At 37.3% G+C, this 16,917-nt stretch overlaps 2 protein-coding genes and 1 pseudogene across 3 annotated transcripts; 1 reads left to right on the top strand and 2 right to left on the bottom strand.

Moving 5' to 3' along the window:
- Positions 1 to 1,069: 1,069 nt before the first annotated feature.
- LOC147922871 (uncharacterized) lies at positions 1,070 to 2,295 on the bottom strand. The gene is made up of 3 exons (XM_087497819.1): positions 2,137 to 2,295; positions 1,442 to 1,518; positions 1,070 to 1,343 (listed from the first exon to the last, which is right to left on the bottom strand). Exons 1-3 carry the CDS (start codon positions 2,293 to 2,295, stop codon positions 1,070 to 1,072), a joined length of 510 nt encoding a protein of 169 aa, XP_087353945.1.
- Positions 2,296 to 7,009: 4,714 nt separating this feature from the next.
- Positions 7,010 to 12,618, bottom strand: LOC104760961 (leucine-rich repeat receptor protein kinase HPCA1-like). The gene is made up of 19 exons (XM_010483967.2): positions 12,290 to 12,618; positions 12,077 to 12,197; positions 11,930 to 12,001; positions 11,776 to 11,850; positions 11,589 to 11,660; positions 11,339 to 11,503; positions 11,162 to 11,236; positions 10,994 to 11,065; positions 10,845 to 10,916; positions 10,685 to 10,753; positions 10,487 to 10,561; positions 9,604 to 9,675; positions 9,381 to 9,515; positions 8,816 to 9,294; positions 8,586 to 8,732; positions 8,355 to 8,491; positions 8,054 to 8,273; positions 7,741 to 7,976; positions 7,010 to 7,660 (listed from the first exon to the last, which is right to left on the bottom strand). Exons 1-19 carry the CDS (start codon positions 12,387 to 12,389, stop codon positions 7,187 to 7,189), a joined length of 2,868 nt encoding a protein of 955 aa, XP_010482269.1. The 5' UTR covers positions 12,390 to 12,618; the 3' UTR covers positions 7,010 to 7,186.
- Positions 12,619 to 13,109: 491 nt separating this feature from the next.
- LOC104760962 (F-box/kelch-repeat protein At5g48990 pseudogene) lies at positions 13,110 to 14,544 on the top strand (annotated as a pseudogene). Its single transcript, XR_015588166.1, has 2 exons — positions 13,110 to 14,366; positions 14,445 to 14,544. The product of XR_015588166.1 is annotated as an F-box/kelch-repeat protein At5g48990 pseudogene (transcript).
- The last annotated feature ends 2,373 nt before the right edge of the window (positions 14,545 to 16,917 follow it).

Here is a 16,917-nt window from a genome sequence, read left to right as displayed (position 1 = left end):
GGAGACGTTGTTACAAAATCTATAATAAAATATACAGCCTCCTTGCTAACAAAACATCTACATAATAATATTAACAAAATGAAGAAGACTTTTGAATAATTTAATTCAAAACCTATAAATAATAGAAATTGGCAGTGGACCAATTTTAAAAATGGGAACTAGTTCAACTTGAAACAGATAAGAATGCTATTAATGGAATGTTTGGAATAAAAAATTAATATGTATCAAATCGAATATGTGAATACTTTTGGATCAAAACAGAAGTAACATGATAAGTTGTCGTGACGAAAACTAAAACTTTACCCCGTGCGAGAGCATGGTTATGAATATATATACAGTTTATAGAGTATTGAACACACACATTGATGATTTCAAAGTTCAAACTAAATCTAATTACAAAATCTTAACAAAATCTCCAAACTAAATCTAATTCCAAAATCTCCAAACTAAAAACATTAGATATATGATTAGTGGAAGAGTCTTTGGTCAACGAAATAGTTTTTTAACAACAAGGAAAAAATCAGCACAAGCCTTTACCAACTTGAGATTATAATACTTATTGCAGCAGTGAAGATGCTGATGGTTTTGCGGATACATTGACCAATACTCCCACCCTGATTAACCATAGTTTTTTTTTTGCAACCCAAATAATATTCGTTTTCTAAATATTGCATCTTTAAAAGCACTTCTTCCTCTATGATCCACGTGATATTTTATTATTTATTATTTTTCATGTAATTTTTTTCGTTTCTATTTTATGTGTTTTCTTAGATTTCCTTACGTTTGAACTTCTTTACTATTCCACGTACTTTCGTTGTTTTTATTTTTTTTTATTTTTGTTAAAGCATAAAGAAAACAAAGTTTTTACAGGCCTTTCGTCCAGTTACATGTTAAATTAAAAACCCAAACCCAGAATTAGTTAGAAAAGGAACCAAAAAAACTTGAACCAGTAGTTATAATTGAACCAGTAGTTGAAATCGAACCAGGAAAACGGTCGAGGAAGGCAACCACCCCAAACCACCTTCAATTATTGTTTTAGCAAAGTGATTGGGTTGAGAGAGGAAATTTTTCAATATCGCATCTGAGTTAGGTTTAGTGGTGGCTGAGAAGTGCTCCCCGTCGCCGATCCAGAAAACCACTGATGAAGAAGAGCCAATGAGAGAGTCGGATTAGTATCACGAAAGCTTGAGGCTCTGTTCCGCATAAGTCGATCAATCTCGAGTATTGAACTGTCAATGGTTTTGAAATTGTTACGGTGAATCCGATGGTTCCTCTCCGTCCATAGGGTGTAAAGAGTGGCTTGCCACGCGAGAAGGAGTAGCTTTTTTGATACACGAGTCCCCCTGAAAGAGATAAGATTCTGAAGCATTATAGTTCACGATCTTGTTGGGGGGGGGGGGGGGAGAGAAGACATCTACCAGCAACGTTTCTCCACACCGACCAACTAAAGTCACAACTGAAAAAGAGATGGTCACGGCTCTCCTGATCAGCAGCGCAGAGCAAGCAACATGAGTCAACCTGCAAGCCCCAATTCAACATTCTATCACGAGTCGGGCATCTGTCTAGTACCAATAGCCAAGACAGGAATTTATGCTTTGGGATTCCTCCAGAAAACCAGATTATAGAGTACCAAGCGACTATTGGAAGCTTTTCGTTGAGAGCAGAACTTATATTGCCGGTTGTGTGAGAGTCTTTATAGTGGTCATCAATCCATCAGCAGTAGGAGTCAGCATTTTGGTGAAGGTTGATCGTGGAGAGCTCCATATGTACATTCACTAGCGTGACAGATCTTGCAGGAGGTAGCCTCCAACTTCCTTGCCTTCATAAGTCAGCTAGTCGGGGTTCCACGGGGATACCTATCTGATAGAGCCCATCACCTGCCAGGTAATCTTCCATTTTTCCCATTTTACTCCAATGATCTGTCCAGAACTGACAACATTTTCCATTCCCCACCTTTAGCTTAATCCATGGATAGACGGATGATCTGATCTTTAGAAGCTTGTTGGTTAACCATGAATGTTTTCTTTTTGGTTTTAGGGTCCAGAATTAACTTAGGTTATCAGACAGTACCACCGATCTAAACCAAGCAACCCAAACTGATCCTGACCTAAAGAAGATTAGCCAGATAAGTTTTACCATACTAGCTTTATTCCAAGTGTGTAAATCTCGAATCCCCAGACCTCCTTCACTTTTTTCTGCTGTGACTGTAGCCAAGCGGCTCTTGCTGAATGGTGTCCTTTTGTAGTACCTTTCCAAAGAAAGGTACTCGAAAGAGAGTTTAACTGCTTGATACATTTCTTTGGTAGGACAAAGCCAGAGCACTAGAAGTTAGAGGTCCCAGCTATGACTGAATTTAGCATTTGGAGACGGCCAGCAAATGATAGTGTCTTAGTGGACCAAGCATTGAAACGACCCTTTACTCTTTGTAGCAATGGTGCGCAATCTAACAGGGTAAGTTTCTTTGTGCATAGAGGTAAGCCTAAGTATCTGATTGGTAACTCCCCATGGCTCAGGCCAGAAATTGCGTGAATGTGGTCAGTCTCAAGCTGAGAGAGCCCTGAAGTAAAGAAGCTAGTCTTTGGTAAACTTATAGCTAGGCCAGAAACCGCTTCGAACTCTTTTAGTACCTGTAGGACATTTTGCACTGAAGAGGCAGAACCATCAGTGAAGATTAGTAGATCATCAACAAAACACAGATGAGTTAGTTTCTGTTTTCCACACTTGTGATGATATTTGATTTTTCCTTCAGAAGCTGTTATATCTAAACAGGTTGAGAGACAATTCATGGCAAGGATGAACAAATAAGGAGATAGGGGGTCCCCTTGCCGCAGTCTTCTAGTGCCTTTGAAGTACCCATGCACATTTCCATTAAAACCAACAGAGAAAGAAGGGGTGCAGATACAAGCTTAAAGCCATCTGAGATACAATTCTGGGACCTCAATACCTCTCAGGCAGCTAAAAATAAATTCCCAACGAACTGTATCAAAAGCCTTTGCTATGTCCACCTTAATAGTAATTCGCTTTGTCCCATTTGCTTGATGATAGCCATTTACTAATTCAGCAGTTAGGAGGGTGTTTTCCATTAACAATCTTTCTTGGATAAATGCAGTTTGATTTGGCTGACCAAGAGCAGGTAGAGCTGGCTTTAGCCTTGCTACAAGCAACTTTGACACAACCTTGTACAAGGTGTTTAAACAAGGGATGGGTCGGAAATCCGATATCAAATAGGCACTAGGGGCTTTTGGAACCAGAGCAAGAATGGTGGCATTGATCGCTGAGGGAAGAAAGGCAGTATGAAAGAACTTGAGAATGCCTGAAATGACTTCAGATCCTATAATACCCCATGAAGCCTTATAGAACGCAGAGGTAAACCCATCCAGACCCGGTGCTTTGTTAGCGTTTAGTTTGAACATCACCTTTGTAATTTCCTCCACAGTTGGTATTTTCACCATTGGTTGTTTCAGTTCAGGTGGGCATCAATAGCTCAGAGTACTTTGAATCCAACTCATCTGAGTGTTGACTGGACGCAGATATGTCGGGCTTAGCAAAGATTGGAAATGATTTACCGCTAAAAATCTCATCTCTAGAGGATCATCAATAACTATGCCTGAGACAGAGGTAAAAGATCTTATGGCGTTAAAAGCATTTCTCATTTGCATGATCCGATGAAAATATGTTGTGTTCATATCCCCCTCTTTAAGCCAGTTAATTCTGGATCGCTGTTTAAAGAAAGCTTCCTCTATGATCATAAGATATTCCCATTTTGACATAATGTCTTTTTCTTACTGAAACAGGATCAGAGTGGGGGTCACCAGAGCTTGTACCTGCACAGATTGAAGCAACACGTTAGTTTCTCTCACTCGATTTTGAATGTCCGAGAAATTCTCTCTTGAAAGTGTTTTTAGATCCCTCTTTAATGATTTCTGTTTTGCACTCAGTGTAGACAAACATGTTTTCTGAGAATGCAGAGTTCCAGCCAAGTTCCAAGCAGTTTCAATCGTTTGATGAAAATCAGGGTGTTTGGTTAAGAAGTTGAAGAATTTGAAGGGTTTGGTACCAGATGATGGAAGTTGAGCAAACAGGTTTACTAGGCTTTGAGAATGATCAGAAATTTCTGGGGCTAGAAAAGAGACAACATTGTTTGGGTAAGCAGAAAGCCAGTGGTTATTTACTAACACTCTATCAAGTTTCTTTGCTATGGTGATTGAGACGTTTTTATTTGACCAGGTAAACAAAGGACCTTGAAAACGCAGGTTAAACAACTCAAGTTGTAGAAGACAGTCCCTAAGTTCCAGCATTCGAGAGGTTAGCCGGTTAACATTGAGGTTTGAGTGTTCTGCAGGGTGAATAATTTGGTTGAAATCACCACACAGAAGCCAAGGTCTGTTCGCTGTTCACACCAAAGGTCTGTTCGCTCTTCACCAATATTCGGTGCATAAATAACTGTAAAGATAAACCGATGACCACCCTGAATGGTTACTTCACAGGTGAGCAAGTGTTTTGATTGGTGGAGTACAGTAACTGCAGCAGGCGCTTTCCAGATGACAACAATCCTGCAATTCTCATCAGAAGCGTGGTTGGAGGTGTAATGCCAACCAGGACAGGTAAGGTTCATAACACGGTTCAAATTTGGTTCCTTTATATGGGTTTCCAGAATAGCATCAAAAGTTGGCTTGTGAAAATTTAGCCAAGACACAAAAGGTCGATGCTTATCCGGGTCATTTAGACCTCGAATATTCCAACAAAAAGGTTGTATATACATAGATAAGATAGAAACAAGTTAGGGACTAGGAGGAACACCCTCCTGGTTAGGAGGGGGTTTCTCAGAAACAGAGAGGGGGGAGTCTAAATCCATTTCAGAAGACAAAGAACTATTGTCAGGGTTTTCAGGGAGGGTTGAAAGGGAGTACATAGGAATGGGTTGAGCTAATACATCAAAAGGATTGTGAGTAGCTATTTTAGGGGGGGTTAAAGGAGGGACTTTATCCGAAGGGATGGACTTTTTTGTGTGCTTTGATACTGATAGGTGTGGTTTTTTTAGAGCAGGTAAATCAAGTGTAGTTAGTACAATTAAATCAGAGCTCAAGAGGGGGAGAGACGCAGTTAACGGATCGGATTGACTAACTGATGGTGAGGCCGACGAGCAACCTTCCTCAAAAACATTCTTGGAAGGTGAGCCAGGTATGTTGACAATTGGGTCTTTTCCTTTTTTGGCACTGACAGTACCCACAAATCCTGTAGAACCTTTTAATGGGTCAGTAACCGATGGCTTTTTTTGTCTAGGTCCATGAAGGAGTGACAAGCGGACAGTATCTGATGGCATGGCGTATCTCCTTGCAATGCGAGCATGTAGGTGGAGTCCATGGATATTCGACATCAATGGTTATAACTTCACCACTCTCCCTTTCCACCTCAACTGAAGAAGGCAGGGGTTCATTGAGATTTCTTTCAAATTTGACATGAGCAACAGATAAGCTCACTAGGTTTTTAGTGAACTCATCCATCTCTTTTTTCTCACCTACGAGTCCAGCAACAAAACTTATCCCTTTGTGATGCATCAGGTCAAAAGGCATTCCCTTTAGATGAGCCCATATTGGAATTGCATCAAGGTCAGTGTTAGCTCCACCAGAAGCATCCCACTGAGCCACAAGAAACATACATTCTCCAATATACCACATTTTCTTTTCAAGGATCCTCATTCTCAGGTATTCATTTGGAAGTCTGACAAGCATAGAGTTTTTTGCATGATTGAGGTGGATTTCTAGTTTTTGCCCTCTGCCCCATATGTGACTAAGCACACTTTGAATATGCTTGTAGGTCGGAAGGCGACCCTTAAAACGACCAATGATAAAATCTTTATGAATTTCAGCTCCTTCTTGAAAAACAGAGTCGGGTATAGTGACACGAGGCTTCCCTTCCAGGGAATAAACAACCGGAGCTAGCCTTGTAAGTGATCTGTCAGCTTCAGATTTCAACTTTTGGGCTAGAGTTCTAACTGGTTTGCTTGAAGGATGTATAATACGACCTTGTGAGGAGATGTTGATTGGGATTTGCGTGTGATTGTCAGGTGGAGGGAGATTTACAGGTTGAATAGAGGGAATTTAGGGCCTGAGAGTAGGAATTGTTGTGTCTGGGGGAGTAGTACCAGTAGTCGGACACGCAGAAATATTCGAGTCAGCAAGAGTAGTGACGGGGACAGTAATTACCAGACATAGCCCTTCAGTGACCGAGGGGCCAGTTAAGCCAAGAGCATCATGAGATACTACTTGGTCTACTTGTTGAATATTTGCTTGTGGAGTAGATTTGATAAAGTGACGAGCCACCTTTGGAGGCGGAGTAGCAAGTAAGCCATCTGTCTGCGTTACAGTTTTCCCAATTGCTACAGTTTTTCCAATTGCTACAGTAGTCAGGTTTACAGATCTAGGGTTTTGACTTAGAGTTTCATGGTAGGAATTGAGAATAGCTTGTGCCTGAGCATTTACTACCAAAGGAGTGGACTTATGATGAGCAGGGAGTGCAAGAATCACTCTCTCAGGGTCAATGAAGTTAGTTGGAGAAGATTGAAGTTGGTAGGAGACAGGAGAAATAGGAGAAAGGGGAGGGAAATCAGAAAGGAAGGGAACAGGGCTTAAATCAAGAGGGTCAGGAGGGAAGGGGGAGGACGATTAAAACTACCTTCAGCCAAAGCTAAAGTTGGAACTTGACTGAAACGACGATCCTCGGGGAACCAGTAGTTCGCCATAGCTATACCTTGATTTTTTTTTTTACTTTTTGGTTTTTTTTTGGTAGTTTCTAGCTTTACTTTCGTTGTTAACTTTCGTTGTTAACATGATCGTGCTGCTGAGTGCTGACCACGTCAACCTTTTTAGCTCTTGTTTTATGGACATAACTAAAAATGTTTTCTTTTTATCTTAACTAGCTCATGCAATTTCTTAATCTGGAATTTAAATCAGATCCACAACAACCATAATGACCAACATGAAAAGAGCAAATTATACTAATGCAAATTGATTTAAAACATGGATAAACTCAGGGAAACACACAATACATATATATATAGATAATCTCCAGTAAAAAGCAAAGAGATAGAAGTACAAATCAAATCATGCAAGTCCCCGTTGACAAGGCATTTCAAGTAAATCACTTAGGAAATAACCAAACAATTAAAATCAAAAGACATAATCAATTATTGGGGCTCGAGTGCTGAAGATGGGAAATCCGCATTGTGTTGAAATGAGTCCTTGCCATAAGGATTACCAGATCCTTTGCTTGCATCCTCGTATGTTCTCGAACTCGCTGCTGAATCGATGTTCGGGTTTACCCCTGCAAGGTGCATTATGTTTTCAATCTCTTTCACAACCTCACCCATCGTAGGTCTATTCACACCTTCCTCCTCCACACACCTTAGTGCTAGATCGACATACTTTTCAAACCCTTTCAAATTCCCGCTGGTGCTGATAATCGTCGGGTCCAACAATTCTTGTAGGTCATACAAATCACTTGATGTATTCATCTTCATCTTCACCTCTCTCACAACATATTTACCTCTCTCTATAGGACTTCTACCGGTTAATAGCTCGAGCATCACAACACCAAACCCGTACACATCACTCTTCTCTGTCAACTGATTCGTCATGTAGTACTCAGGATCCAAGTACCCCTAATCCCAAAGAATCTATGAGTTAAAATGTATTTAACAAAAGAGAGAAAAAAAAAGAAGATTATTTATTCTCTACTCACCAATGTTCCTTTCACTTGTGTTGTCACTTGAATTTTCTCAGGGTCTCCAACAAGTTTGGAAAGGCCAAAGTCGGCAACCTTTGCGGTTAGACTATCATCAAGTAATATGTTATTTGATTTGATATCTCTATGTATAATAGGAGGATCAGCAAGCTCATGAAGATAAGCAAGACCTTTGCCTGACCCAAGTGCTATTCTAAGCCTTCTTGTCCAGTCTAGTGTAATTCCACTCTTCCCTGGATTATCATAAAATTCAGCACCAAAAATAAAACAATCATAATTCATCAAAAGAAAGATACAGGTTTGGTATTACCTGATAGACTGTCTGTAAGAGAGCCATTTGGAATGTACTCGTATATGAGCATTTGCTCAGTTCGATCAAAGCAGAAGCCCAAAAGTTTGACAACATTTTTATGATGGACTCTTGAAAGAAGTTCAATCTCAGTTTTAAACTCTAACTCTCCTTGCGAAGATCCTTGTTGAGCTCTTTTAATTGCTATGAGTTGTCCAGATGGAAGAATTCCTTTATACACCTGTTTCAACATCATATTGGGATTAAAGTTCAACTTATCGTCATTGCTTATTTCAGTTTAGACGATAGCAAAAACACAAACCTGGCCATAGCCTCCACCTCCAACATCATTTGCTTTTGAAAAATTGTCAGTGCATTTTTTCAACTCTTCAAAAGTATACGCTTTTGCTCCCATTAGCCGCGGAGCATCGATTCTACTCTTAGTCTTATTCCACTTGGCTAAAACATTCAGAAGAAACGTATTCAGAATATTTTTGATTAGACAAGAAAGAAGTCTTTTATAGTAGTAAACAAAAAAAAAACAAATTCTCACCAAAAGGATTATTTCGACCAGTTGCTCTATCTGCTCTATTCCTCTGTCTAAGAGCATAAATGCCCGCCATAGATAACAACAACAGAAGAACCGCAACACCAACTGCTGCTCCGATGATAATGCCTTTGTTTCCTGACTTGGAATCTCCTACATATGTTGCCAAATGGGGAAAGCATATAAATAATATGGAAATAATTTTTTTATAATTGTGTGACAAAGTTACAACATACCAGAGAACGGAGTGTACTGATCGGCTACGAAAATGTAAGGGCCAAATATTGGGGGTTGCGTAAAAGTATGCGTGCTAAATGCAGAAATAACACTATGCATTCCTGTCTCATTAAAAGTTTCTTTGTTCAATGGAAATACCAGGATATCTATTAGAAGATGGTGATCAGTTGGATTCTCTCTTATGTTTCTGATGGCCACAGAGTCCACGGGATAACTTGGACTCTTAAATAAACCCTCTAGCTCCTGTTGGAGCAAGTTGAAGTTGGTATTGTTGGTATACCCTGAGAAGGAAGGAGACCTGAAGGTGAGTATTCCTGTGACTGGGTACACACACTTGCACGCTGGACTTGGTTCCTTGCCCTGACCACAGCGAGGACAATTTATTTGAGGGGCGGAAAATGAGGTCTTTTGTTGGACTGCATTGCAGTATTCACTCAGCCGGTTCGCCGCGTCTTGGCACACCGGATTATCTGCTAACCTGTGGATATATCAACACACACATGTACATGATTGACAAATTCAAAATTTGATTTGTTGTGGACCATATATATGATATAGACATACATCACTTGGATGCGTTTATTGGCTGATGGTTTATAATCAGTTACGTAGTTGTATTGTAAATCCACAAACTCCAACTGGTTACTATAGCTGGTACCAAAGTCCAATGTTGCGTTTATCTGATTGCGTTTTAGGACACTGCCATGTCAAGAACCGACGTATCCAGTCAGTATAGATTTCACAGCTTAAAAACTTGAATTCTAATTTCATGTATTGGTTTGCTCACACAGTTTGTAGTTGAGTAGGGCTGAAGAGGAAGATTGGTATTGGACCTTCAAGTTGGATTGCTTCCATCCTTCTGCCAAGCAGAAGACAATGTTGTTCTTTGTAAACATACACATAATTATCTTATAACATGTAGTAAGGTTTTCACAAAATCCAAGCTTTGAAAAACTGCCATATGTCTCCTAATTTTTTTATATGTGTCATTCAATTCAATTTTAATATATAAAGTCTATTACTTTTATTTACATTATTCATTAAAAACTCATTAACTATCTATTTTAGAGACAAAGAAAACAATTATACAGTATTAAATATGAATCCATTTTCATATTTCTTAATATTTTAATTATATTAATAACATTCTATAATATATTAGATGTTTGAAATGAAGATAAAAACTATATGAAACTTGAGAAGTTGTATTAGAATTTAATATGAAAAATATTTTTAATGAACTAACAAAATGCTGACGTGATAAGAAAAAAATGGATGATTTGATATTTGAGAGTCTAGTTTATTTATTATTATAAAATATATAAATAAAAATGTTTTACTTATATTTTGCTTATTTTTTGTTATTTAAAATTTTCATATTAAACAATATATGTAAGATGTTACGTAAATGCAAAAAATCGGTTACAAATACTTACTTTTATATATGTAATACTTTTTTGGTTTTATGATATTAGAAAGTTTTACACCACTTTTATTATTAATTAAATATATTTTTTTAAGTAAATAGAAAATAATATATATATATATATATATGTATATACATACATGTTTCTACCATAATCATAAATTAATACAAATATATAAACAACTAAATATACATGCGTGGAAAACCATCTACAGTATGCTATTAGAGAGAGATAGGTGCATACAATGTTGCCAAAGAGCGTAATGAAGTGATCCAAGATGGAATGAGAGAGAATTTCAATTGGTTATTGCTCACATCTCTGTTACAGAACAGTCACATCATGAGATTAGATTAACTTATAAAGCACTTTTTTTTATTGTAGATTAAGCACACGCAAAAAAAAAAAAAAAAAAAAAGAGGGGAGAATAATAAAGAGACTCACAATGTGTAGAGACTGGTTAACCTGGTTAAATTTGGAAGAACACCTGTAAATCTGTTATTGGCCAAGTACCTGAAAAAGATTCAAATACAAACTATTTTACTTCTTTTTGTATATGTATCTACAAAAAATACAGACAACAAAACTTTAGTTTCTCACTTACAGTTCTTGAAGAACTGTGAGATTATTAAGACTTGAAGGAATATCTCCAGTTAGTTTATTCCTATCAAGGCGTCTGCATGTAACAAAAGAAAACATATGAGATTAAACAAGTTAGGAAAAGTAAAAAGTAACAAACAAAATTTTACTTACAACACCGTTAGCGTTTTAACGAGGCTGAGGCTTTCTGGTATTTTACCCGTCAACTGGTTTCCATCAAATAATCTATCGATAAAACAAGAAGCAATGCGATTCATTTATTTAGTTATCAATCTCAACTGGTGCAACTCTCTCAGCTTTCATACTATATATGAAACTTACACATGCAGCAAAGTCATGTTTGAGCTGAAGAGCTTCTCTGGGATATCACCCGAAAGCTTGTTATTTCCAAAATGGCTGCAAGAAAAAGTCAAAGAGAATCAGATATACAGATTAGTTAATTAGTACTTAGTATGTATATTAAAAATTCTCATAAAAGAATCAGGGGATTATATATACAAATGTCCAGCTTCAAGAAGCATGTCAAGTCCAGGTGAAGAAGTCCCATTAGACACTGGAAGCTTTCCTTCGATTTGATTGTCGGCTATATCTAACCAAAACAGTTGCGATAGCCGTCCAATGGAAGCCGGAATTGTTCCAATGAATTTATTTGAATTTAGGGAGCTGTATATATGGAGAAAACTTGTATTATTACGAACTGATTTAGAGACAGTTTACAGTACTATAGGAAGCAACATTGGTATCTTACAGTGTTGTAAGTTGTTCTAGAGATCCTATTGACTCAGGGATTTGACCACTGAAACCACATCCCATAAGGTTTCTGGACAAAGAAAGAAAGAAAAAAATCAATTAATAGGTTATGAGTCAAAGGCGCGATTATATATAAGTCAAAGGCGCGATTGTAAATAGGTTATGATCTTGTTTGCTTTTCTTACAAGATAACCAACTTCTTGAGGTTACCAATATTTGGTGGAAGCGGTCCAGTCAAATTAGGATTGGATGTCAAATCCCTAAAATAAAACCATTGGATCATCAGATGAGGAAGAAAAAAAATCCAATTATATGTAGAAAAAGAAGAAAAACACATACAAGATCTGCAATTCAGACAAAGCCGCGATATCGGCAGAAAGCTTTCCTTCCAAGTCAACGTTGCCTAATGATCTGCAAAAACAACATATTATTAAATTCTGAAGAGGAAAGCATCAAGCAAAAGGGTATATAGATATAAGACGTTACATTGAAACTATGCGGTCATTGCTACATGTAATTCCAACCCAATTGGTTCCACAAGGATCAGAGCCTTCCCAATTCTTGGGAAACTTGGTCCATTCACTCTTCACAGCTTGTAAAGCCGTAGCTGCACCAATTTTCAAACTCATTCAAAGATTTTGAAAATTCCTATGTATATATGTATAAAAAATATGATCATCATCTAAACTATATACTTACCGTCAGGGCCATTTGTGAGCCCATAAACACAACAAATGTGGAAGAAAAGCAAAATCAGGATCATCATGTAGACTCTAATTTTTGAACTGGTCATCTTCATTATAACCACAAAGAATATATTTTTCTCTTTCTCTATTTCTGATTGTATCACATTATATCATACAAGAAGAAAGATGTGGTTTGCACAAATTCAAGAATAAATTTGACAAGCCCCCTTGCTAAACAAAACATGTAGACTAGTGTTAACTAAAAGGAGAAGACTTTGAGCAATTTGAAGTGACAGATACATAAAGTAAGAAATAGACAGTGGAACATATAATAACTTGATCAACTTGAGACAGCTGATAATCTGAATGCTCGAAGGTTTCAAAAGGGTTATTATATGGAAATGTTAATTGAGTACTGGGAAAGACCAAATCATGAAGAATACAATTTAAACACGACTTGAATGGACGAGTTCATGACTCATTAAAAATTAACAATTGTGACTAAAATATAGTGAACGAAATATTTTAACTGATAACACGACTTTTTTAATCGATCTAATCCGACACGAACCAAAACTAAATAATTGATCAGAGAACCTTTAGCTTAACTTAATGTGTGGCTAAAACGAATTTAAAAAGAAAACAACTTTTGTTGATTTAAAAGATTAGAAAGCTGTGTTTTTGAGGCCCATTAAGATTCAATGCAAATGATTAAGCCCACTATTGATGCTTTCACGCGCAACTCGATCATACCAACTGCACGCGCCCCCCCCCCCCCCCCCCCCCCCCCCCCCCCCCCCCCCCCCCCCCCCCCCCCCCCCCCCCCCCAAGAACAGTAAAGTGAAGTCAAAAAAAATTTGGTCTCTGCAAGTCGGAGATTGGGTTCCTTTTTACCAACGGCGACAATGTTTTGGCGGAAGAAGAAGAGCAGCAAGTCGCCGACACCAAAGGCGAAGGAACCGTCGCCGAAATCGAACCCAAATCCGTCACTTCCACACGATTTGATAGTGAGCATCTTAGCCCGTGTCTCGAGATCCTATTACCCAAATCTCTCCTTAGTCTCCAAAAGCTTCCGATCGATCCTTGCTTCACCGGAGCTATACAAAACCCGAACCCTCTTAGGCTGCACCGAGACTTTTCTCTATGTGTGCTTACGCTTCCCTCATGAACCTAACCCTCGCTGGTTCACTCTCTACCCGAAGAAACCTAATCAAACCCTAATTAACAAGAAGAAGAAGAAAGAGGATCCAAGTCTTCATCTATTGGCTCCAACCCGAATTCTCAACTCTCCTCCATTGGAATGGTCAAGTCCAATTGCTGTTGGTTCTTATCTTTACGCCATTAACGCAGATATACATAATTCTCCATCCGTGTGGTACCTTGATTGTAGATTTCACCACACTTGGCGTGAAGCTCCAAGAATGAGAATAGTTCACACCGGTACTTGACACGATGGGAATGTGTATTTGCCAGGAATGTATGAAAAGCAAGATTCTTTGAACTGCGTTGAAGTGTACAACGCAGAGACTCAAGCTTGGAATCCCGTGCAGCCCAACATACGGAGATTGGAGTTCAAAAACATGGATGGAATTATTTACTTTTACCGTAAAGTAGACTCTACTTGGCGTGGTATGACTTTTAAGCCAAAGGATTCTACATGGAAAACTGTAGGATTGCGTATGGTTGTGGGTCGGGTTTCTTTTTGTACGATAGATGGCGTAGACTATACTTATGTCGTGGCGAACATCTTAGATGGAGAGCACGTGATGGGACTCAGGAGGGAGTAGGTGCGAGAAGATTAGAGGGTTTAGAATTAGAAGGGTTGCCTCAGTTTGCTGATTCTGGTTTTTGATGAATTAGTAGATTATGGTGATAAAAAGCTGGTTGTTTTGTGGGACAAGTCTGTGCAGAGATTTGGGTTTAAGAAGAAGATGATTTGGTGTGCAGAGATCTCACTTGAAAAACGCAACGATGAGGAGATTTGGGGGAAATTCGAGTGGTCCGATGCTGTTCTTACTGTGCCTAAGTCTTATAAATTCGTGTGTGCTAAACCTGTTACTGTTTGACAGGTTATGAACGTCATGAATCTGGTTGGTATCCCTTTCTTTCTTTTTAGTATGCCTATTTGGAATGAACGTAGTAATGTATGACATTGTTTTTGCTTGTAGTGCCGGATGATTAAGCTTATTTTGGGACTTTTCTGTCTCTTTGATGACAAAATCGTTCTGCATATTGTTTGATGAATGTGACTCATGAGACGTTTTTGTTGTTGAATGTGTTGCGAAATGTCTTTATATGCGACTACTACGATGAATGCTTGTCTTGTCTTGTGTTTTTAGCTGGAGTCACTTGCTTTAAAGATGATTAAGCTTTTTTTTTTTCATTACTACTGCTTTGATAAGCCCTTTGTTCAGAAATTCTTTACGCTAATTAAGAGCAAATAATTGAATTGCAAATATGATAAAAGGGCTTAGAAATCTTTCCAGTTGTCAAGAAGAACAATTCTCCCAAAAAATCTTCCAATAAGCATTGCAAACTATAGAATGAGTAGAGAGGCTAAGATTTAGGTTATAAGTCGAGTCTTAGATTTATATATCCTCGACATTGTTCAGTACTCAACCCCAAGTTATAATGGTACCTGTGAAACAGTTTGACATGTCTTTGAAATTGATGATTATTTATACTCAGAGTGTTACATTCCCTTCAAACCACTTGGAAATGAAAACTAACACCCTCCTCCATCTCAAATCAAAAGGATCCAAAACTCTTCATTTGTTTCAAAACGTCTCAAAATTTATCAAGACTCGATAAAATACTAAAGACACTAAAAACATTCTTTGACACTAGAAAAGACTCGAGAACAATGGTTAAAAACCAATAGTTGTAAGAGTTATCACATCCTCCCGGACTTGAATTTTGTTTGACCTCAAGCAAGAACAATTAAAAATTTGGATCGAAAGAAATGGTTAGAAGAACGGGAACTCACATATCATTAAAAACTGACATATATGCGCCTTCCTTAAACTGCACCAAAACTAATTCAAGGCAGATCTTACTTCATGTACTTGACCATGGGTTTGGTAATAACCAAGAATCTCGGGATCACAAAGAACTCTTTGAGTCAATGATCATAGCCTTTTCACATTCATTAAAAATTGTGTGTACTCTTCACAAAGGGAATATCAAACATGTCATTGGTCTTGGTAATAATGCTCTTTATGGTGGCTCATGTATTTTGCTGCTATCCTTACAAATCTAAGAATGTAAAACATTATGTACACTCATAGTGAGACACAAACCAAATTTAGGGTACATAGCCTTGCCATTCTTTCAGATCCACCAACAGTACCAAACTCAGTCTAGCCTTTGATTAGCCTTGGTACTATACTAGTATCTAACAATACATTCAAGACCCTCCAACTCCTCTTCTTTTTCGTTAATGTTTTTTTATTTTCTTTTTTAGAATATAGAAGACATAAGATATACACAAAGGAGGAAAAGAAGCAATTCTCTTTTTTCAACTTCTATACCAAGGAAAAATCAGATACTCAAAGGCTTATTAACATTCTTAATTATTCATTACATTACTACATTCTACACATCGAATACTAATGAGAGGTCAGCTATGTCGGTATCTCTATACTCAATAGTTTTTGTACATGAATACACATGACACTGTAATGCCAAGAATGGATGAGGTATCCAAAAACAGTTGAGGTGAGGTTGTGGTATATTAGAAGAAAGATGAATCTAGTCACTCAGGGTTAACAAGCATGGTAAAATAGCATAACGGAATTTCTAAATTTATGATCCATGACATGATTATCAAACTCCTAAATAAAATAAATTAAATCCAAGTTCGATCAATGTATTACATAATAAGGCTAAGTTTAAATCATCCAAATTTCAAACTACCGAGAGAGAACTAATTATACAAAAACTATGACTATATTCTTAAATTTGAAGTCTTCTATACGCATATACATTAATATAGCACTATTTTTTCTGTTGCCATTTTTCTTGCGGTTCTTTGAAGATATATAGACTAGTGGATATTATTATAGCTAACAATTGTATATGTTTCTTTATGTTGTTACAAAATTTAAGTTATGTGAGAAATGTGATGCGCCTTGATCCATCATTTTCATGAAGTTGCTATACCTAAATAAATAGATTCAGTGGTCACAATTCTATATGAAAAAAATATGTTGGTTGTTTTTGTGAAGTTCTGATTAATTAGTACGTTATATTTGTATATTATGTGTTCTTACATATTTAAATATGTAAATATATACAATTAGGAGAAGAAAAAGCATGATTGAGGTGCCTAAAACATTGTGGTCAACAAAACTTTGTTATTTTATGGTCAAGTCAACAGAAAGTTTGTGATTAAAATAACATCATGAAAGTTGGTTATTAAAACATCCCAAATTTGAAAGTTGGGGATTTAATTTTATGACATTTTTCCCATTTTAATATCTCTTTTCTGTTCATAAAATGGCAGAGTGGTAAGGGGATATTAGCATTTTGAATATTTTGAACTAGCTATCCAATTGAATATCTTGTAAAATTTTAATATTTTTAAATGAATAAATTGAATAATTTTTCAACATTTTCAACTCAACTATTGAAAAGTTAGTC

This window comes from Camelina sativa, chromosome 18 (assembly GCF_030686135.1).
Source record: "Camelina sativa cultivar CO46 ecotype springtype chromosome 18, ASM3068613v1".
Lineage (NCBI taxonomy): Eukaryota > Viridiplantae > Streptophyta > Magnoliopsida > Brassicales > Brassicaceae > Camelina > Camelina sativa.
This window is presented reverse-complemented; position numbering and strand designations above follow the sequence as displayed.